This window comes from Ictalurus punctatus, chromosome 5 (genome assembly GCF_001660625.3).
Source record: "Ictalurus punctatus breed USDA103 chromosome 5, Coco_2.0, whole genome shotgun sequence".
Taxonomy (NCBI): domain Eukaryota; kingdom Metazoa; phylum Chordata; class Actinopteri; order Siluriformes; family Ictaluridae; genus Ictalurus; species Ictalurus punctatus.
The window spans coordinates 13589308-13613922 of NC_030420.2; the positions used below are offsets into that span (position 1 = coordinate 13589308).

At 37.4% G+C, this 24615-nt stretch overlaps 1 protein-coding gene across 12 annotated transcripts in view; it reads left to right on the forward strand.

Annotated features, from left to right (window-relative positions):
- The window catches only part of gapvd1 (GTPase activating protein and VPS9 domains 1), a 161822-nt gene that overhangs the window by 41859 nt on the left and 95348 nt on the right, over positions 1-24615 (forward strand). For all 12 annotated transcript variants that reach the window (XR_008396437.1, XM_053680232.1, XM_053680233.1 and 9 more), the window contains exons 3-4: positions 10254-10521; positions 10663-11238. Coding sequence is in view for 11 of the 12 variants with exons in the window: in XM_053680232.1 (XP_053536207.1) it covers positions 10254-10521; positions 10663-11238 (844 nt within the window). In the remaining variant the exon portion in view is untranslated. The remainder of the gene's footprint in view (positions 1-10253; positions 10522-10662; positions 11239-24615) is intronic.

Genomic DNA, 24615 nt, shown 5'->3' on the forward strand with positions numbered 1-24615 from the left:
AGGAGGTAGTTTATAACATTGCAATGCGTTAGCGTCATTAACAAATATAACTGACTATCACAAACTTACATGGAGCATAATGTTAGCTGGTTTCACGGCAACAATGCCAGCTGCCTCAAACAAACACAATATATTGCCCGTCATTCAGGTGCTTCGCCAAATTCGAGGCATTTCCTCCATTTGTTTGAAATGAACGATAGCATCGGTTTCAAACCAGCTTCAGAGCATCAATTATGTTTGCTGCCATCCGTCTCGAATGCGAAGTATTTCCATATTTGACTCCTACCACCTTTCCTCTCAACAAGTCCGGGCGGATCTAAACTTTTCGCCATCTTTTGTAGTTTTTCCCCCATGCGCTTGTAGGCGTTCTTCTTCTATACCACTTGTGGACCGACTAAAACACATACGCGTATATGCTGCCCCATGAGTTCCGGAAGAATTGCAACCTTGGTAACTTCTTTACCAACGAATACCTACGCTACTGCAGAAAAACGAGTACAGTCACGTTTTAAGAATGTTGGTACCGAAGTATCGGTTCTCATGACATCCCTAGTATGCAGTGCACAGAATATGCACAATGGAATCCCCAATCGCAGTCATTTGCCATAGATTTGATAGAATGCCATTGTACATATTGAAAGCAGTCCTATTTGTACAAACAGCGACTAACTTTGTTCTCCATTCATCCAAGCCTCAGTCATGGAATAGATTGACCAGAGTCTGTTGTGTCCCATGCCGTTTGTTTAGCAACCACTTTAAAGTAGGTTTTACTATTTGTATTTTTCAAATATTATCTTTCATGTGGTGTGTTATATAGCTGTTTGTAAATGTAAAAAAATGTCTGCAAAGTTTAGAAAATCAATGTACATGACAAACAGGATTATTGACTCCCAAAAGAAGGAAACGATTCTGAACAACTGAAACGAGTCATTAGTCATTCCAGACTTGCTTCCTGTACAAACCTACGTAGGTTTGTAACAAAAAGCCCCACCCCTGGTCTTCATTGGCTGCTCGCGACCAGACAGAGCTGAAACTCATTATGGGAGTGGGCATTTCCTTTTCGACATACACTGACAGTGGTAGACCAATCATAACAGACTGGGACACTGACAAATCAGAGCATAGTATGCTCTCAAAGGTGGAATTTAGAATTAATTCTTTAGAACGGATCGTTGAACGAGTCGTTTGTGACACTGGGGGGGGGGGGAAGGGAACGCTGCAGTCTAAATTATAAGCACATTAAAGTGTTTTTTGACCTTAGATGCATATAAATTTGTTGTATGAGATCTTTAAAACAAAATTAGGCTCGTTTCAAAACCATAATAGGTGCGCTTTAATTAATCCAAGAAACTCAGCGGTGAACTCTCCACTGGTGGACACAGACACAATGTACACAATTTCCTGCTCCGTTTTTATGTTCTCTGATCCATCAAAATACAGACCCTCTTTTCCCTTAAATCATAACTGAGAGTCCGTGCTTTGAATTATTCACGTTCCCCTTCACATGAATAATCTGCACCTCCTGACATTCACTCCTAGGCTTTTCAATAATGCCATATCCTCAGCATACGAAGACATAGGACAAAGCTGTGTTTAGCTTTATGGAAGGCCATGAGAAAAACATTGCACAGAACCCTCTGTTGCCCTTCATTCACCTTGTTTTGCAATTTAACAAGTGGGTGACTGTATATTTCATCTAGCATGTCTGTTACTAATAGCTTGTACTACATTTATATGCTCCTTACTCTTTTCATGCTTAACAAATGCTGGATGACTGATTTCTATTTGTCCCTGAATAGAAGGCACTAGTTTTGTCTGCTAGATGGGGATGTGAGCAGCATATCTTCCACCACATTTGACATCACTCAAAAAAAAAAAAAAAAAAGAGAGAAAACTCTTTCTTTTGCTCCGGTTCAATCTGATGTTTCTTCTGAGGTTGCAGAATGCCAAAGAAGTTGCTTAATATCTGTTTTTTGGACATCTCTCACATTTACATTTGGTCAATCCAAGACTGTGACTGTGCATTTACAGCTGTTGGTACGAAAATAAGCGGTCTAAACTAGTTAACCCTGTGCATTTTTTTTTTTTTATTTCACTTGGGCATGCACCCCGTATATAAAGTAAGGCAGTAGTCACCAACCCTGTTCCTGGAGATCTATCTTCCTTTCATCCCCAACGAAAATATAACACACCTTTTAGTTGATCAAGAGCTTCTTAAGGCAATGATAAGATGGTCAGGTTGGCACGATTATGAAGTCTTTAGGGAGGTAGAGCTTCAGGAACTGGGTGGGTGACCACTGATGTAAGGGATAATCCACAGGTAGGTGTGCGTTACATGATTTTAATGCACAATGTGGTGGAAAAGAACCACTTGACCCAAAACAGTGCCTCTGCGGAGTGAATTAAAATCGTGTAATGCACACCTGGCCTTGGATTATCTTGCTTAAATACCATGGTCACTTGCCAGCATTGACGAGTTAAAGCTGTCATTGATGTTTGCAGTGCAAAATTTTATTGAAAGGATAAAAATAACAGTGAATTTTTGTTATTTTATATATAGGTCATTAGAATTCTGCCCACTCTAAGTCATACACAGAAATGAAGTAGTGTGATAAGATTATATTTGTGAATGAATTGTAATAAATAGTTCTTGGGGAGAGAGAGAGAGAGAGAGAGAGAGAGAGAGAGAGAGAGATTGTGCATGTGTAAATTACCTGCGTCTGTTCCACATCTCTACTAATAATGAAAAGCTATGAGTTTGTATGTAGGGCTTTGCCTCATCTGGATAACTGAGGGAGGGTGGGCCACCTCCGTGAACCTTTACTTCCATCACACTAGAATCACAGCCACAATCATGCTTTGAATTAACAAAAACACCTCTGTTCTGATCCAATAATTCTGATGACTCAGACTCTTCCACCAATAACAGGGTATCTAAGTCATAATCCTCTGACTTTTTGATTGCATGTACATCAGAAATCTCCACAACCTTGTCTTTACTTTGAGGATTACGCCAAATGCGATTGTTGCCAGAGTCAATGATCTAGTCAAGCTTAGTCATAATGACTAAACCTAATATACTGTGACCATCACCAGTTCTGCTCAGTCAGGCTTTGTTTTTGAAATCATCTTTGCCAATTTGGAATTACACACTTTGTCTGGTATGCAAGAGAAATTGTTCAGTTAAAACCTTCTTGTGTTATTGTGCCTTCACCATTCTGGGGGATTGTCGAAATAAAGAATTGTTAATGAAGCACCAGCATGAACTAACCAATCATCACATCGGCCTCCGACAGCGATTATCTCGCGACATGGGTGCTACATGTGAAATGGAGGCCTGTGATCTCTATGCTTAAGAAGGCATGGCTTTAAAGCTCTGCATCTCCATGTGAGCACGCAGTTCCTCATTCTCCTTGCTCAGTCTGTTAACTGTACCCTGTAACTGGTAAAGATCTTTTTTATGAGATGTTCTCCAAGAAAAACCTTGCATTCCCTAGAGATATGTCCCTCTTTGCCACATGAATAACATTGGGGTGGTGGGGGGGGGGGGGGGTTATAAGGAGGTGGTCTCTCCTTTCTTTCTTCAGTAGCATGGCCCTTGTTTATCCAGGAAACCTTGCGGCCTCCATTCGGGTAGCACTTTATAACACCTATTGCTGACACAGGATGAGATTTCTTTGAACTAGCATTACTGTTGTAAAACTGTCATTTTGGCAATAATGTCATTATACTCTGAGAGATTGCTCACATTCATTGCCACAGCAGAATGGGTGAGTGGGTCACACTTGTTAAATAGGGCAGATTTTAAGCTGACCTCGTCCTGAGTAATATCAGGATTGCCACTGAAAGTTTTAAACACCTCCAATAACCGTTCCGAAAATGGCACTGGGTGCTCCCCTTTCCTCATGGTCATCTCAGCTATTTTATCCCAATCAACTGACATCATTCCTAAAACCTCAAGCAATGCCTGCTTCCTTTCCAATTTATTTGCAGTTCTAACCTTCATGTTCTCATTTAAGGCCACGCATCTGAAAACTTGTACACGTCTGAATATTGCTTCAAATTTTTCAAAAAATCTAATGGATTCTGTTTGGAGGGGTCAAATTTTTCCAATATTCTTAATCACAGCTTCTAGTTCGTTTGGAATAAACCAATCTGCAAAAATGACCACTGCAGAAGTCATTGGCCCGTCCCCTTATTCACTATTTCACATGGTAGTAGTGGAGTGAACTGGTGCCATGGGAAATCTAACTGTACAGTCAGAGTGTTGACTACTGCTAAATGATTGAGAATCTCTCTCCCAACCATCACCATATTCCTGAAAATTTTAAACTCCGTTACAAAGCATGGCACGTCTTACTGGTGTTTTTCCTCAACTGTACTTATTATTTTTTTTTATCATAAACTAACATTGGATGATCTAAACATGCTATTGTTGGTTTTAAGAAGTGCAATATCGATCTGAATTCTGATCTTTTCCTCTTTCCAGATCGTTTCACTAGCCTCGTACCTTTTTGTAGAAATTACCCAGTCACTTAGTCTAGAGTGAAGCCGCACATTTTCAACCTCCACTTCATCTAGCCTTTGCTTAGCCACTTTATACGAGGCAAAAACTGCTTGACATGCATTTGCAACTTTTCCCTTTTTTATTTCTAGGCATTTTGGGATAATTTTCAAACTGGGAGATAGCCCACTCATACGGCTTATTAGCAGCGTTCTCTATCCCGTTATACATTCCCTTTGAGCCATGCTTGGCGATGTATCTAACAATCAGTTTTTCCATTCTCAAAATTTTATTGAATTATGTACTGTAATTCAATAACTTTTCACTTATTGTTTCAATATCTACGTTATTCGTTATCTACTTACTTTAAGGTATCCGCTAGTCTATTTATTCAGAGCTCCAGTACATCTGATGTAAACGAACAAAACAGTCACACTAGGGCTGCAGAATTAATTGAATATCGATCTTGATTACTATTTTGACTGCCCACGATTACATAAACATGATTGACGTTTAAAGTTCGTCCTCCACTCTTAGACATCTCTGCTGCATATCAAATTAAGCGCTTCCTAAACTTGGAGCCAGTCACCATAGAGTGGTGTAGGGATGACGTCATTTTGTATGCAAAAACCCGGAAACGAGTTAGCATTTTAGCGCGAGCTTTGCTCCGTGCTCCAGCGCTTGCGCAAGGGGAAATCAGGACACTAACATGTTGCTAAGTGGTACTACAGACGTTGTTGGGGACATTAAACATCATGCTGTACACGAAAAGTGTTTGCAGATAAACTGGGTCAGGTATGTAGTGCACAATTCCCAAAAAGAAACGTGTATGAAGATCATCCACAGAGTAAATCCATGTTATGGAAAATGTTTTAAAATCAAGTTTGGAAAAGTTTTCGGAAGCTTGGTGATGGTGACGTTGAAGTCAAGCAACCGTGGTGTAGTTCATTTATAGCAGTGGTTTCAACCAGGGGGGCATGCAGAGATAGGAAAGAGGGTGCAAATTTTTTCAAGGAAAAACAGACGGGGCATCATTTGGGTACTCGGTGTATTTTATTGCTTTTCAAATAGAATGTCCATATATGGAAAAACTGCGTTCTCTCTCCCTCTGTATTTTCTTTTTGCTGAGGAGAGGCGGAGCTTAGTCTGCCTTTTATCTAGCTGTTAGTGCAGTCCAGTGTTGCCAACTTAACAATGTTTATTTTTGAGGAAAAAAAGCGCCTAGCGACTTTATGGACAAACCTTAGCAACTTTTTAAATGTCCCCAGTACTGTCCTGCAAACGCGAGATCTTGCTTTCCCGCTGCACTCTCACCTCTCTCTGCGTCTGCTCTGTTCAGTGAGGGACAGAGAGACGGAGATTTAACAATGTCATGGATAACGAGACGCGCCCTTCGTCCCAGTTTACATTATTCATATGCGAATGTTTTTAGAATGCAAGATGAATGTAATGCAACATGTTTTACATGTGAAATAGTCCACGTTATTACAGCTTATTTCCCTAGCTCAAAGTAGTTATAGTGTTCAGAAACATTTTTGATCATTCATGTTCCATACCTGTCCATTATATAGTTTTATAAAAGTCATAAAAGTTATTTTTTTAAATCACAATTTATGAAAAGTAATTAAAGTTCAAAAGCAAAAAAAGTCTATCTCTCTATCAAAAACAGATTATAGATTAGGTGTGTGTGTGTGTGTGTGTGTGTGTGTATATATATATATATATATATATATATATATATATATATATATATATATATATATATATATATATATATATATATATATATATATATATATATGATCATTATAACTGGTCTACTCCAATATAAGGGGGGAAGAGCATGCCAAATGCTGGGGAGGCTTTAGTTGCAAAAGGTTGAGAACCTCTGGTTTATAGCATACGGTTAGCTGTTTATTTCTGCCGATTGTATTTGGGCTTCAAACAATATTTGTCTTCATTTGTGAAAATTATCTTGAGGGAAAAAACGTGTTAGTATTGTAAACTTTTGTTGATCACAAAGTTTATTTTTTGCAATAATCCAAAAGCCTATGGGAAAATCCTATTGGGTGTTTGTCGAGGGAACCGGTGTGATGCTAACTTCCGGGTTCCGGTACAAAATGACATGCACCACTCTTGTATGATTTGGCTGCGTCTCTCCTCCTGTAAACCCTGTTATTGCCTTTTCTGCATAGGCGTGAACTGTTTTCATTCGGTTGCTTATTGTTATATCTGATTGCATGTTTTCATTTGGGTACAATTTTATTTATATTTTGCTTCTACGAGATGATGCAATTTAACAACCAGTCTAATTTGATGCAAAGATTTGTACATTAACAGGAATGTAGCAGATGAAAACAGGTGAAAGCAGTGATCTGTTTATTTAAATGTGAACGTGCAATAAAAATATCTTGTCCCTAAAATCAATGAATAATTGTGATCTCAACATTGATCAAATTAATCGTGATGATCATTTTGGCCATAATCATGCAGCACTAAGTCACACTATGACTTCTGAACTCGAATGTTTCACTGCGTTGGACAGCCACACTCTATCGGGCCTTTCAGTTTCAAATACGAGCGCCAACAGTTTTAAAATCTAACACTGCCACAGTACGTCGGACAAAACCACACTACATTTGGGTTTTTTGTATTATATTTTAAAACGGTCTACCTAGCCACAGTACTTCGGGCTTAAACAATATTTATCGAGTTTAAAACACTGCCACAGTACATCGGGCAAAACCACACTGCTCTGGGTTATTGTGTTTAAACTTCACAGAGCTGCAGTGTGTCGGGCTGTCTACACTACAACGTGTTTAAGTTACTTTAGAAGTTATTTTGTTACAATTTTTCCACCACACTGCGTCAGGCTGATTCAGTTACATTGGAATCTTAACAGAATTATAACAATCAAACATCAAGTTTCAGTTACTTTTGAAGCACCAATTCCACTACAGCTGTGTCACCACACTGTGGCGGGTTAATTCAGTTCCGTTAGAATTTTAAATGGAATAGGCTTAAGAACTCCTGCTAATGCTGAATAAACGAAGTTCTCTTCTGCTCTTAATTTTCTTTTCTAGATTTTTTTTTAACGAGGGGGTTCCCTGACAAAAACATCACAAAAGAAAACCCATATTTCCTACCTTTCCCCACTTTTTTTCTTTGGGAATCCCTTCTGGCTGTCTTGCCAATGCAAGAAAAAAATGATGAGGATGTCAAAGATCTCAATGAAGAATAACTTTATTGCAGCATGGCAGTGACAAAGTACATGAAGCACTTTGCGTTCATCGGAGTCAAAGTGATCCTCGAACAGTATCAGCACAGACATTTTATTCTGTGTTTCAAACCAGGTTTTCTGCATGTAATATAAATGAAGTTTCACTCTAAAGGTAAATTAAGGATAGCATTTGATGTGATCACTTTCCATTCTCAAAGTACTGATGTCGTTACAGGTGTGACCCCCAATTGGTTAGGGGATAGGATTGTTGACAGGTGTCTTTCTGAATGGTAATTACAGTCACGTAACCCTTTGTTCAGGGATGGTTCTTGATGTACCATTGCCGTTCCCATGCTATGTAACTTGAGTGAATGTCACTTTAAGTGGTATTATACACATATTGCTGAAACTGAGGATGTCATGAGAACCAATACTTCAGTACCAACATTCTTAAAATGGGACTGTACTTGTTTTTCTGCAGTAGCATAGGTACCGTTGGTAATGAAGGTACCCAGTTTGCAATTCCTCCGGTACTGATGGGGGCAGCAAATACGCGCAAGTTTTTTAGTCGGTCCACAAGTGGTAAAGAAGAACAATAATGCCTACAAGCACATGGGAAAAGCTACAGAAGACGGCGACAATTTTACCTCCTCCCTGACTCCTTGAGAGGCAAGGAGAGGAAAGGTAGCATCGGTTGCTGGTGTGCAACCGGTGCTATCGCTCATTTCAAACAAAGCGAGGAAACACCTGGAATTTGCCGAAGCACCTGAAAGATGGGCCATATATTACGTTTGTTTGAGGCAGTTGGCATTGTGGCCGTGAAACCAGCTAACATTATGCTCCGTGTAAAGTTTGCGATAGCCAGCTAGTTGTTAACGATGCTAACGCATTGCAGTGTTATAAACTACCTCCTAATCTGCCACTATGCATCGCCATTCAGCTCGTGTCCTGTCAGCAAAATGTCCTGTCAGCAAATGATGTTAATGCTTTTAATAAATCTTATTGGCCTGCCACCATATCAGTGAATTTAAACTAATGCTTGCATTCAGATATAGTGTGTGTGAAGTGCACCTTAGCACTTGTTTATTAGTCATTGTCAGACAGTGTTTGATAACTAAAATACCCATCTCTCTCTCTCTTTGCCAGTATTAGCCAGAGGAGGATGTCGTCCAGGAGTATTTTATTTTATTTATTTTTTTTAAATTTTAAAACCACACTTTGGTATCGAGTATTGTGTACTTTTGGTGGTATCTGTACCGATTACTAGATTTTTGGTATCGTGACATCCTTACTAGATATGCAGTTTTGGTGGCAGACCAACCAATTTTTAGGCAAGCAAAGTTTTGGAACAGATAGTCCTAAAGTAAATAACACTTAATATATGGTTTCATATCCCTTGCTTGCAATAACTGCATCAAGCCAGTGACCCACTGATATCACCAGAGGTTGCTTTCTTCTCTTGTGATACATATCCCGGCTTGTACTGCAGGACTCCCCACAGAGGCCTTTGTTGTGTTGGCAGTGTGTTTTGGGTCATTGTCTTGCTGCATTATGAAGTTCCTCCTAATTGGACTGTATACATTGGAAACAATGTTTGTTTAGATTTCTGAATTCATTCTGCTGGACCATCATGAGTTACATCATCAGTAAAGATCAGTGAACCTTTTCGAGAAGCAGCCATGTGATTGCTGTCATCAACTGCTGCTGTTTTCCTTGGATGACTTGTTCGATGTCTGGTTGTTAGTGACTTTCTTTCTTTTTCAGGACATTCCAAATTGTTGTATTGGCTATGCCCAATGCTTGTACAATGGCTCTGATCAATTTTTCCTATTTCCTTAGCTTCAAAATGGCATGCTTTTCTAACATAGACAGCTCTCCGGTCTTCATGTTGGTTTATCCTTTTTAACACCAAATTCAGTCTTCACAGGCAGAACCCAAGGCTCAAACCAAGAGTAGACATTCAGAGCTATTAACTATTTAAACAAACAATCTAACATGGTATACCTGGCCAACAAGAAATACCAGTCAGTCATATATTTTGATATTTTTGGTCACTTGAAAAACCAAAAGGTGCTTATTCTAAGTTTAACACATTTAGATGTAAATATGAGGAATAGAAAGCTGAAATTCTGATCTTTCAGTAAATATATGTCCAATGAGGCTATTCACATGAAATTTTACCAGACATCAGTATTAACTCAAGAAATCCAGAAATATAAAGAATTCACAACAATGATGAACATCAATGTGATTTAGTACTTTAGTCTTGTTTTTTCTTTAGTCCTGTGTTTGGTCTGTGTTTGTTTAAAACAAGTTCCCTGTCAGTTTCCTTATTTGTCATTTAAATTGGGTATTGGATACAGAAACTAATAATTAGTTTAGTCTTGTAAGGGAAATACTGTATACTTAATGCTTTGCTTTACCAAAACAAAACACAATGTTCATTTTTGTATCCCTGCATAGATTAATGGATTACACAAAAAATAATTGTTGTATCCTTAATGTGAATCACCGCTTTTCTCTTTTCAGTGCTGAGGCATCCCCAGCTGAATGCTGCTTGCATGCTAAGGTGTTAGAGAGTACGCAGTTTGTTGATGGCTACAAGATTCTGGGCTTTCAGGAGAGTATCTATGGAGAGTTCCTTGGCCGGCTGAGGGAAAATCCACGCTTGGTGGCATCCTGTCTGGTTGCTGGGGAGAGACTTAACCAAGAACATACACAAGGAGTGATCCACACTGTGTTTACCTCACTTTATGGCAACTGCATAATGCAAGAGGATGAAATCTACCTACTACAAGTACATAAAGAGAACACCCAAACACCCACATGAATCTAATTTACAATAGAAATAATGTTAACAGTATAAATTATAAATTGACTCTGATAATTGCTGTTTTTGAAATTTATAGCTCTCATTTTTCTACCCTTACACTTCTAGGTCCTGCGTTACCTAGTTGAGTTCGAGCTTAAGGAGAGTGATAATCCTCGTCGTTTGCTACGGCGGGGCACATGTGCTTTTAGTATCCTGTTTAAGCTATTCTCTGAGGGCCTGTACTCTGCCAAGCTATTCCTCACTGCCACCTTACATGAGCCCATTATGCAGCTACTGGTAGAGGACGAAGACCACCTAGAGACTGATCCAGGCAAAGTGACTGAAAGATTCACCCCAACACAACAGGAGCGTCTGTTTGGGGAGAAGGGTTCTGATTCTTACTGTCAAAAGGTTCAGGCAGTTGTAGAATCCAACCAAGCCAAACTTGTGGCTCTTGTTAACTCATTTATTGGCTATTTGAAGCAAAATACCTACTGCTTCCCTCAGAGCTTGCGCTGGATCGTGTCACAGATGTACAAGTCACTGGCCCAAGTGGAAGGGCTGGAGGTTGGGGAGGTGAGGACCATGTGCACAGACCTGTTGCTGACTTGTTTCATCTGCCCAGCCATTGTTAACCCTGAACAGTATGGAATCATCTCGGATGCTCCCATTAATGAAGTGGCACGCTTTAACCTAATGCAGGTAGGATTTGTAATGATATTGTCTTATGACATATGCAGTTCAAGACTCTAGGTATGCTGACATCACGTTTTTCAGAAATGTTTTCTTTAAGTAACCGAACAACGGCTACTGATCTTTCTCATTTTATCTGTTCATCCATCTGCAGACCTGCCAACCTTTTATGCATTTTGTGTAGGAATGTAGCAGTTTAACATTGGTTTATGTTGCTACAGGTTATCACTCAAAAGTATGCAAAAAGAGCAGTCTTCTATTTTCCCTAATAAAATTAATCTAGAGTGATTGACATTTACATAAGTGTTATGTAATCTCCAATATTAACTAAAACCCTGGAAGTCGCCGCCTTCCCCCATCTCTCATTTGTCTCCTCTCAGTTTTCCTGCTTGAACAATCCGATGACATGGCAAACTCACTTTGTCATAGTAAATTGAGAATATTTTTAGTTCATTAATGTGAAATGAAATCTATCAATACATGTTCAATATAGCTAACACTGTCTAATGTTATGACATTAGGGATGCCATTGAATATTTTGGTTGAAAATAGCCAAAAACAGCACTTTTGTCAGTGTGGGGGGAATAAAAGATTAAATAGGCCTACAGAGTATTGTAAAATCTAACACGTTACAATTAAATTTAATCACAATGATGCGTTAAAGTCCTATCTGAAATTGTTGGAACAGCAAGGCAAATCATTTTGTTTTTGCTATACACTGAAGACATTTGGGTTTGAGATCAAAAGAATAAGAGACAATAAATTGAATTTCAGCTTTCATTTCCTGATATTTAGATGTGCACCTTTAGTGGCAGACCACCCAATATTTAGGCAAGCAAAAGTATTTTAACAGATTGTCCTAAAGTAAATAACACTTAATATTTGGATCCATATCCCCTGCTTGCAATAACCACGTCATACTGGTGACCCACTGATATCACCAGACTGTTGCTTTCTTCTATTGTGATGCTTTTCCTGGCTTGTACAGATGTGGCCTTTCATGCGATTCGTCACGTGTGATCACGCGGTGCCCTGCAGGTGATTTTTATATATGTAGGCTATTTAGATCAGGCAATGTCCAGAAATAGGTGCATTTGTATAGTTTACCATTTAATTTTCCAGTTTAACTTGTTATTTCACTGTAGATGGAAAAATAAAAGAATGCTTTGTAACATTATTTTACACTGACAGAAATTACTGCCTATTCCAAATGCAGTTTAACTTTTTAAATCTTCAGAACATTGAACGTATATTGTTCATGCTAGGGGGGAAAAAGTTATATAAATAATAAACTATATTGTTTGCAATTTCATAATGGGTCATATTGGGCAACTGAATTTCTTGCTGACCTATTTTCACTTTCCCACCAGTTACAATTGTGAACAAGAAAAACCTTTGTTTTTAAGTTAGTGCAAGTACCACCAACTTTAAAAAAATTTTTTTTATTTTTTTAGAAAAGGAATGCAGTTTGTTTAATTGGGCAATCCAGGGAGTAAAATGCATATGCTCACTTACTGTAGCTTGAATAGTTTGAGTAGCTTTGGATTCACATTCAAATGTACTGGGCAAATGTCTTCATTCATTCATATAATTCCAACAATTATGTTTTTTTTATTTTAAAGATCTAATAATTTGCATATATAAAATTAATTTATTTACAAGTGTCATGTTTGTGATTTGTCAGTTAGTACAGCTTCTGACCATTAAATCAAAACAGACTTGTGATTCAAGGACATAATGCTTATATACTCAGAGAAGTAACTAAATACAAAAATGCTACTTTAATGTTTTAACTCCAACATTATTTTATATTTTATATTTTTGATATAATAATAATGAGCTACAGAGATATTGACAACTATATTATATATTTTCAAATTTAATATGTAAAATTTTTAGTGTCATGTTTAAGTGTCATGTTTGTGATTTTTATTCATTATGTAGAATATTTAGATCAAGCAATGTCCAGAAATAGGTGCAGTTGTATAGCCTACCGTTTAATTTTCCAGTTTAACTTTTATCTGTAGATCAAAAAATAAAAGAATGCTTTGTAACATTATTTTACAATGACAGTTTTTTTAGAAAAGGAATGCAGTTTGTTTAATTGGGCTATACAGGGAGTAATATGCATATGCTCACTTAGTGTAGCTTGGTTTTTTTTTTTTTTTTTTATTATAGGCAATTAATAAGAAATTATCATCTTTAAGTAATCTTATCATATTTTGGCTCATCAAATTGAAGGGGAAGAGCAGAAGCATAAAACTTCGAGATTAATATAAATTCTATCCAGGTCAAGTTATTTGTACGTATTTGCAGTCTGACATCGCAATGGAGGCAAAAGCATTTTACTCAGAGAAGCACTGCTGAGAGGTGATAATAGTTAGTGGGAGGGGAGAGCCACGTGTCAATAAGTAACTTGGTGAAAAAGTTGCAGGATTCATCCTCTTCAAAAACACTAAAAATTTCTTTATTCCTGAACCCAATCCTACTCAAGTCCTAAGTGGCCATCCATTTTTTTTTTTTTTCATTTGCCTTTATCCTTCCTGCAGTGAGTGTCAAACCACTCTGAATGCTATGTTCAGAGACAGTGGCTCTAATAAAAAGTGCCAACGAAAAGCGCCACTACGAGACAAAGCACAGATCTTTTGAGCATACATATCCACAGCAGTCTGAGGTGAGGGCACGCAAAATAAACAATCTCAAAGCCAAGTATAATCGGACCACTAGAGTCCTCTCCCATGCATTCACTGCCCAACAGGCACTTTTGTTATTTTTTTGTGAAGATGCAGTCTTATTTTGCTTGAAATTAGAACATTTGTGATCGGCTTACATTTATTTATGATTTGGCTGCATGTTTATTTTACCTCATATTTAATGTGTCTGCATTGAAAATGTGAAATAATTATTGTTGAAATGTTATTGAAATGTTGTACTTTGTTTATTAGCTATACATATACAAGAACGACATATGCCCCCAAATCATAGCGCACGTTAGACATTTTAATAGTTTGGACCTTTGGGGGGAGAAAATGTTCGTCACTGGACCTCTTTGAATTCTAATTGTGCACCCTGGTATAGAAAGATGGTCATCTCTCTGAGCTGTAAATGTCCCCTTCCAGCAAAGTAAATCTTTCTCTCATGTCAGTGCAGTAACAGTATGGATGGGGGGGGTCTTTGGTTTGTTCGGTGCTGGGGGGGGGGACGGTATGCTTACCTGAGGGGGAGCTGGAAGCAAGTAGTCCAACTCCTCTGGGGTGAGGAGTTGATCATTAGTAATGGGCTCCTGCTATGCTCTTTACTTCATCTTGAAGTTTTGTTCAAAGAGCCCATGAGTGAAATGTACCATTTTAAGGGAAAAATAAGGTAACTTTGAATTTCCCTAACCCTAACCCACACTTTGCGTTTGTGTGGGCCTAGGGTTATTGGCCATTTGGACCTGTGCTTGGGGTTAGGTCTGGATAATTCCTACTATTGTTTTGGCCATGTCGCTTTCACACCTTCTTTTTCACACCTTCAACATGTAGGTCGGCTGGTCAGGTAGAACAGAACCCTCGTAGAGCAAGACGTGGTGGTGGAAAGTAAAAGTAATAATATTAATAATTACTTGAGTAAGTGTAATAAAGTATATGAGAAGACTACTCAAGTTACTAGTTACTTCGGATCTGATTAAAATCAAGGGAAAATCCTGAATTTCAAACTACTGATAGAACTCTGTGTTTGTGTGTCCTGACACGCTCACTTCTTTCCCCTCTCCAGGACGCTAAAAACGTGAGTGTTTGCTGTCAGACCACTGCAGCGTATTGCAAGGCTCATTATACATCATTTAAACAAATTATTAAAACTACATATATTCATTAATATTTAACAGTAACGGAGGAACGGCACCGAACGTAGTGAAGTAAAAGTACATTTCTGTGATTTAAAAATTAATTTGAGTAAGAATATAAGTATGGCCAGTTAACTATTAAATGTTTGTTTTTTTTTTTGTTTTTTTTCTTCAAAAAGCTACTGAAGTAAATGTAGCGTGTTACTACCCACCTCTGAGTATCCGTGATGATCAGGATGTGTAAATCACCTTGTAAATCACTATGCGCTTTCTGTAACAACACATTTGGTAAATCTTGCCACATGTTTAAATTAATGCATAAAATGTTTGCATATTTGGTTTAATTTTGATCAATTCACACAGTGCAGGTACTAGAACTATAGTATTTAAATTAACATGGGTAAAGTGTGTGTGGTAGAATAATGCTGTGGTTATGTGCTGTTGCAGAAACCAGCAACTGGGGTTCAATCCTTGGCTCAGGTGAAATTTAATTGTATTCAGGGCATTGAAAATATATGATCAAATCATGTTTGATGTACCAAAACAAATTCTGTTAATGTAACTCAATTCAATCACATGGAACTGATGTACAAGTTTGAATTAAGTAAATTCAGTGAGCTTTTTTTTTCAGTGTGTGAACAACTTCTGTGTTTACTTTAAACCAGTTTTTATATAGTAAAATTTTTAATCTAAGAAAAGAACAAAAGTTTCCATTGGGTAGAAATGAGAAGATGGAATTAATTCAGTGTTACCTTGAGGAAATTTCTACAGTGGGGGGGGGGGGAGACTCGTTAAATAAAAACTGAACTGAGCTGGGGCTCGAACCCCGGTAGCTGGCATACTAAACCTGCATATTACTACTGCACTATTCAACCACATACACTGTAGCAACATTAAATTAAATACTATAGGTACCTATATTACGTGACCACGCTCAATCTTGTCATTAATAACTTGTTTAAATTAGGTTTATCCTATGTTTTGATGAGAAACAATATTTTTATGTAAACCATATGTAATATTTTTTCTTAAATCTAACTGACCACACATTACATTTTTTTCAGGCTCGATAACGTTTAATGTGCTCTGCTGCTTGTCGCAAAACGGTTCTGAGGTCCACTCAGAGGTTCACATATCCATGGGCCAAGCACAAGCAGCTCGTGGGCTTCAGTACAAGAAACACTGTTTGCTTGGTAAAGAATGTGTATACAGTATATGTACAGGCAGTACAACTGTATCTACTAGCAAGCTGTTTATTCAAATGAATCATGACTGCCACCTGGTTTTGTATTTCCTGTACCCGCAGCATGTGCGTGATTCTGCGTAATACTGCATGAAATCGTAGGATCCCATCATAAATTACATCAGTAAATATTAGTGACCCGGTTCCATGTGTGGTGGTTGTTATAAAGTGATTTCTTTATTTTTCAGGACATTCCAAATTGTTGTATTGGCTATGCCCGATGCTTGTACAATAGCTTTGGTCAATTTTCCCTCTTTTCTTAGCTTCAAAATGGCTTGCTTCTCTCCCATAGCTCTCTGGTCTTCATGTTGGTTTATCCTTTTTAACAACATATTCAGTCTTCACAGGCACAAGCCAAGACTCAAACCAAGAGTAGACATTCAGAGCTATTAAATATTTAAACAAACAATCTTAAATGGTTTACCTGTCAATAAGAAACACCAGTCACATATTTAAATATTTTGGTCACTTGAAAAACCAAAAGGTGCTTATTCTAAGTTGTTTTATATATCTAGATGTAAATATCAGGAAATTACAGCTGAAATTCTGATCCATTATCTCCTTTCATCGTGTGATCTCAAACTCAAATGTCTTCAGTGGATCGCAAAAACAGTAGAATTGGTCTTGCTGTTCTGATACTTTCAGAGGGGACTGTATATTATTGTTCTTGTGTATGTGTACCTTCCAGTGGGTTATGAAGCATTTGATTGAATTTGATTACAAGGGCACCTGTTCCATTGGCAGCCATATATGCCAACCCCATAAGATGAGGTGGTATGCATTGGACCATGAGCAGTTCCTTCCCTTCTCCAAACTCCTCTCTTCCCATCATTCTGGAACAAGTTGACCTTTGTCTCATCTGTCCATAGAATTGTATGCACCACTTTATTTATTTATTTTTCTCTCCATACGTTTACATCTTGGGGGTAACCTTTCTGTACATACACTTGTAATGACTTTTCTTTATTGTTGACTTTGACACAGATACACCTCCTCCTAGGTGGTGTTCTTGATCTGGCCAACTTTTGTGAAGGGATACTTCTACACCAAAGAAATAATTTTGTCATCCACCAGATTTCTTCTATGGTCTTTTGGGCACTTTGGTGTTCCTGAGCTCACCAGTGCATTCCTTATTTTTAAGAATGTACCAAATGTTTGATTTTTTTTTTTCCAAGCCTAGTGATGGCTTGCTTTACTGGCAGTGACAGCTGTTTAATAACATCTTAAATATAGGAAATTTAATCCAGAATGGACATCTATGTATTTTTTTTAACTCATTAAATCCTGGCATTTTCTCATGCCTTGTGTGTATGGAAATTGTGGCAGTGGCAAATGAATATAATTTATGAAGACATCATGAAACAAATACTACTAATGTACAGCAGTCTACAAACACTGAGAAAGCATATGTTGAGTTAACTAAACATGTTCAAAAGCAGACGTAAGGAGTCAGAGGCATGCACTTTTGCTAGTTAGAAGACTATTAAAATAGTTGCTAAATCTGCTTGTCCTTTGCCAAGGGTGAATTTGTTTATAAAAAAAAACAAAAAAAAAAACTATGATTGAAGTATGTGATATACCAAAGGCCAAAGATTCCTTCAATAACAACAGTCTTTCAAGAAGAACAATTCAGTGTTGCATGTTAAAAATTACCAGTAATTCATTGTCAATTAAAAAGCAAAATACAGCTCCCTTTATTTCTTTGTGAAGTGTATCAAGAACTTGCATCAGTACTACTGCTGCATTGTAGAACAACTGGGTAAGAAATTGTCAGTGCTTTTAAAAAAGGAGTGGTAGATGACATTTTACTATTGAGTAAGTTATCAGTTGTGAGAACCACTGATGCCCCTTCAGTGATTGGTGAGGTGAACAGCTTTATCAGATATCAGAAGTGGCAGTTGGGACCAGACCATCACAGTTAATATACTCCTCTTGTATAATTCAATGAGTTGTGCAGAAATCATTTATAATTTTAGAGATATAATGGACTCTCTGGTATCTCCTGTTAACAATTTTAACTTATTTGTTCAAGATCTCTAAATCGCAGATAATTTCAGTCTTTTCTGGTGGACATCAGTGCAGTTTGTGATGTTATCATGGAAATGAAGTGACTGAGCCATGGTGATGTTCTGATAAGGTTTTGCGAAACAAAATCAAGATGTTTTAACATCAGAGAGGAAAAAGCATAGAAAAGTCATGAAAAATTGATTTGATTGTTGATCTGACCTTTTTGACAGACCTGACTGGACACTTAGTGTAAATGATCTGTCTTAAATTGCAGTGGAAAGACTGATTGATTTGACTCTTGTTTGAGGTTGTCTGTGTGATTGAAATGAAATGGAATCTTTTTGCAACCCAGTTAAGTAATCGAATTTGACACATTTTCCAACATGCAAGGAGTCATTTTCTGGCAAGGATTACAACTGCACAGCATCTCTGTGTGTTCAGAGATATGAAGCAGGCATTTACCGTGAGATTTGGGTAGTTCAGAGATAAACAGGCTGCATGCAGTCTGCTTGCAGATCCATTCTTTCTGAATACTGAAACTGTACCTTGTGAAATACAGCTTGAAATAATGGAACTCCAGTGGTGTGCAGAAATGTGGAGTAAGTAGAGGGAGATGTCATTCCTGGAGTTTTCTCCATGGATGTTTGGAAGTACTTGTATAGGAGAACAAATGTTCTCCTTAATGAAACTAAATAAGCCTCCTCTGTGAATAAGTCTGACTGACGGGCACCTACAGGCAGCACTTAGACATGCAACACCTCACATGGAGACATTTAATTCATTGGTGACAGAGAAATACTACAATATCTCCCATGTACGGACATTTCTGTAAAATTTTATTTATATTTTGCTTCTATGAGATGATGCACATTAAGGACCAGTCTAATTTGATGCAAAGATTTGTACAGTAGCAGGAATGTAGCACAACATGGAGGTGAAAGCAGTGGTCTCTTTATTTAAATGTGAAAGTGCAATAAAAATATGTTGTCCCTAAAGTCAATGAATAATCCAGGGCTCTATGGTAACAACTTCTTTTAGTAGCACTTGTGCTCCTGATTACAAAAATTTAGGAGCACAGTCAAAAATTTAGGAGCACGGTTGAAGTTTAGTTTTTTTTTTGTTTGTTTGTTTTTAGTGATGGTAACATTAATGTGCCACAATATAACACAAGTAGGCATGAGAACTTGAACTTGTCAATTATGACAAAACTTAGGAACATGGTGTGATCCATGACTCATTAATTTACCTTCTGATAAACTAAGTTTAATATTTTAAGGTAAATTTTTCAGGCTGAATGCAAAAAAAAACAACCGTTACCCAGTTCCACCTTGTAAACAAATACAATGAACCTCAATGTTCAGTCTTTGAAATCTGCTCCTCTTAAATATATTTAAAGCTACACAATTAGACATTTTCCACTGTCATGGTTCTGGGCTGGAGCCAATTCTCGAGCCGCTCCATGTATATTGTGTATAGATCTGAATAATCTCATATAGGATGTGATTGGGGGAGTTCATTTACCCATCAGATGCAAAGCACTTTAGTTTAACGGTGTTCATTAGGGATGCACTGATCAGGATTTTTACAGCCGATACCGATCCAGATATAAATCTTTTTTGTTTAAACTTTAATCAGGTGGTTTGTCATAAACAGTTAATTGTAAGCTCCCTGCTCATGGTCACTGATAATTGAATTTAAATAATAGCAATGAGAAATATTGTTGATTAATTGATAAATAAACAGCATAAAATATTTTTTTAAAAGATCTTAAACAATAAACAGTCCTAATTAAAAGTAGACTAACACAAAAATTATCCATATTAGCAAAAAGGCTAATAGCCTTCTAAGGACATAGCTTACTAAGCTTAATGTCAAATTGATATTTAATGCAACCCATAATAATTAAACAATTTAATCTTTCATTTTATTTATATTTTATGAAGTTACTATAATATCTATTTTTTTTATTTTAAATGATTTATTTATAACTAAGCACATTTTCTGTTTTTCCATTTTAGTAGTTTTATTTTTGTTTGTTTATTAGTTGTTTAGATTGGTTCCCCAGTACAGTATTGCCATGTCTGCTGATAATATTGCGTTTTTGGGGGAATTAAATCGAAACATGGAAACTGGAGTGGACTTTTCCGGTAATATCTGGCAACCGTAAGTTTAAATAAAGTGAATGCGCTGTGTATTAGATTTAGTGAATGGAGAGTGGCAGTGTACTGTATGTTTACAGACTGAACAGTTGCTACTTTTGATTATGATTGGTGAGGAATTATTTAATAAAGAAGTTTGAAATAAACCCACCTTGTAGAGTTAGCATTATTATTAATTTACTCTGCCTGATGCCGCTGTGTCTACACGAGCAGGTCATAGTTGCAGGTTCAGGTCATTTTGCGTGATGGATAAAAGATGGCGGTTTGTGAGATCAGGAAGCTGAAGCAGAAGATGTACAGTGACATCATAATGGCTTCTCTGCGGTATTTACACTCTTGTTCGGTTGACTGAGGTGATGAAAAGCAGTGTGAAAGTAACTGTTTCGCGGTGTAGATGCATTTTGGACTTCCTGTAGTTTTCCGATTGTATTATACAACTCCGGACAGGTCACTCGCACCGGTGCGCCTAAATATTTATTCACAGTCGCACAAAGTACTTTTCAGTCGCAAATGCAAGTCGCACTATAGAGCCCTGTTATCGTGATCTCAATATTGATCAAAATAATCATCATGATCATTTTGGCCATAATCGTGCAGCCCTACCGAAGAGGAAATATTTACAGACACTCCCCTAGTTTAGTACCCTTTTTTTCTGACCGTTCTAGTCAATGATGGGTTTCCACCTACATGGTTTCTGTTATCATTGAAAATATGTATAATATAGAGGCAAATAAATCACAGGTCAAAGGTCACTTAGTCTTTTTGACATCCTGCTTCCTTTCTCATATATGAATTGGCTTTTCTGCTGCTTGTATAATATTCATGTTTGGTCTGACCAATGATTTAACAGAAAACGCTGAAGTTTTCAGGAGTTTTCAGGCGTCTCCCATATTCCTATAGCAACTGATTGTATATGGTGCCACATATGTGTGTAAACAATGTTCAGAATAAGTTTTTGCTTTAACAGAAAAGACACCTACTTAAATTGATCAAGTAAAAAAATACTAGACGTACGTACATACACTTTAAAAAAATAATAATAATAAATTTATGTCCACACACTTCCAACTTCCGGGGTGTGGGCAGGCTGTTTTTGTGTTTAAGTTGTTTTCGTTACGTTTAAGTTGCATATGTGGTTGATCACTTGATGGGATCACGAAAATGAGAATGGAGTTAACTGTAAAATCTGTATTTAGGTGCATTTTGATTTTCTCCTTAATTTTGGAAAACCTTTTGACACCTGGAGACAATGGTGTGGGCACACCTGTGAGGATTTGCTCTCAGGAATTTTTACTATCACTGAGAGCACCGGCACGCCTTGGGAACACCTGCAATGCTAGATGGACATTTTCTATACATATTAAAGGAGGGACAAAGGAAAGTGACGCAACATAAAGGTAAAATAAAGAAACGGGGTTCAAGTGGCGGCATTAAGAACAGATTGCGCAGACGAGGCACCAATCAATCTCTTCCTGTGATTACTCTTTCTAATGTTCGATCCCTAAATAACAAACTTGATGAACTAATTATTAGGGTTAAGAGAGAAGATTTGTTTAGGTGCAGTAAGTTAATATGCCTAACAGAAACTTGACTGAGAATAACCGCAATATTCACCTGGATGGTTACACCCTTATTAGAGCAGATTGGGACAATAGAGCAGAGGGAAAATCAACTGGCGGCGGACTCTGCCTGTATTTGAACAATAACTGCGCAACGCAAATATAAAATATTGGACAAACGTTGCACCTGCAATTATGAGATTATCTCTGTTGCAGTAAAACCCTTCTATTTACCCCGTTAGTTTGGGCAGATTATGGTGATTCTTGTCTATGTGCCAGGACCAAAAAATACTGAATCGGCTGATAAAATTACAAAATGTTTCAATAACGCTTTTGAGAGATCTGTGGACCAGCCAGTGTTTATTCTTGGGGAATTTAATACTTGTGATATATATGCACATCTTCCAGCTCTTCAGCAATATATCACATGCCCAACGCGCTCAACATGCATCTTGGACAAATGTTTTGGGAATATTTCGGATGCCTATAAAGCAGTGTCAAGTCCTGCTCTAGGAAAATCAGATCATAATGTTATTCATCTATTGCCAAAATATAGACAGAAAATTAAAAGGGAGAAACCTGCTTTGCGGAATATACAGCAATGGTCAGAAGAAAGCATGGAAGAACTTAACTTTTGCTTTGAGACGACAGACTGGCAGGTGTTCTTTGACTCAAGTAAAGATGCTCATGAACCCATAGATGTCATCACATCATGCATACAATACTGTGAAGATACAATAATGCCTGTAAAGACAGTAAGGGTTTATCCTAATAATAAGCTATGGTTAACCAAAGAGTTGAAGGAATGTCTTAATGAAAAGAAGTTTGCTTTTATTCAGGGAGATACTATGGGAGTTAAAGACAAAGAGAAGGAATTGAGAACTAAAGTAAGGATAGCCAGCATGAATTTTAAGAATAGACTTGAACAGAAATGTTACTTAGGAAATGTAAATCAAACATGGGTAAGATTGCATGTAATGATGAGGAGAGAGGGGGCACAACAAGCATCATCTGCATTTTTGATCCCTTTTCAACAGTGACTACATGATGTTGAGATCCATATGTTCACACTGAGGACAATTGAGGGATTCATACACAACTATTACAAAAGGTGCAAACATTCATGGATGCTCAAGTGGGCAACACTACATTTAAGAGCCTTTGTAAAAAGAAAAAAAATTAACCGGAAAATGAGTGAAATTATTTTGTTTAAAGGTATTATTTTTTCATTTACTACTGCCCTTCATAAGCTATATAGGATGTTTCCAAGCTACACGTTTCCAAGAAGACAAAATAATAACAATTTACACCGATCATCCTGCAAGGTGTATGTAAACTTATGACTTACAACTTTATACACTGATCAGCCATAACATTAAAACCACTGACAGGTGAAGTGAATAACATTTGATTATCATGTTACAATGACACCTGTCAAGGGGAGTGAATAGTCAGTTCCCAAAGTTGATGTGTTGGAAGCTGGAACAACAGGCAAGCAGGGAAACCTTGGGTTCTGGCATTCATGTGGATTTTAGTTTGACACGTACCACCTACCTAAACATTGTTACAGACCAAGTATTCCCCTTCATGGTAACTGTATTCCCTAATGAATCCACACTGCAAAAATTGTTCAGAAATGGTTTGAGAGAGTTCAAGGTGTTCACTTGGCCAAACAATCCAAACAAGCATCTGTGGGATGTGATGGACAAAATAAGTCTGATCACTGGAGGCCCCACCTCAGGACTTAAAGGATCTGCTAACATACCAAATACCACAGCACACCTTCAGAGAGGTCTTGTGGTATTCTTTTATGGGGCAGAGTTGTTTTGGTGGCACAAGGGCGACCTACATTATATTAGGCAGGTGGTTTTAATGTTAATGCTAATTGGTGTGCATATCCAATCCACGATCTTGTATTCCAGCAGTTACCGTGCCCTCCACTAATATTGGTAAATATGAGCCAAGAAGGCTGTGAAAAATTTTGTTTAACCTTTTGATTTTTTGTTAAAAAAATTCACAAAAATACTCTGCTCTCATGGATATCAAACAATTTAACACATCACAGGTTTATCCAAAAAATATATATATATCTGTTAAATGTAGGTGTGCAGCAATTATTGGCACCTCTATGAATCCATATGAGAGAAATTTATTTGAAGTATATTCATATTTACATTTTTCTTTTATTACACCTGGGTAACTAGGAACAGGAAATTGTTGAACCATGACTTGTTTCCCTGGGGTATAAATATGAGGTAACACATGGGCCAAACTCCCTTAGTCATTCATAACAATGGGTAAGACCAAGTAATATAGCTGTGATGTGCAGCAAAAGATGGTTGAGCGTCACAAAATGGGAAGTGGTTATAAGAAAATAGCACAAGCATTGGAAATGCCCATTTACAACATCAGGGCAATAATTAAGAAGTTCCAGTCAACTGAAAATGTTATGAATCAACCTGGAATTGCACGTGCATCTACAGTATCTCACAAAAGTGAGTACACCCCTCACATTTTTGCAAATATTTGATTATATCTTTTAATGTGACAAAACTGAAGAAATGACACTTTGCTACAATGTAGTGAGTGTAC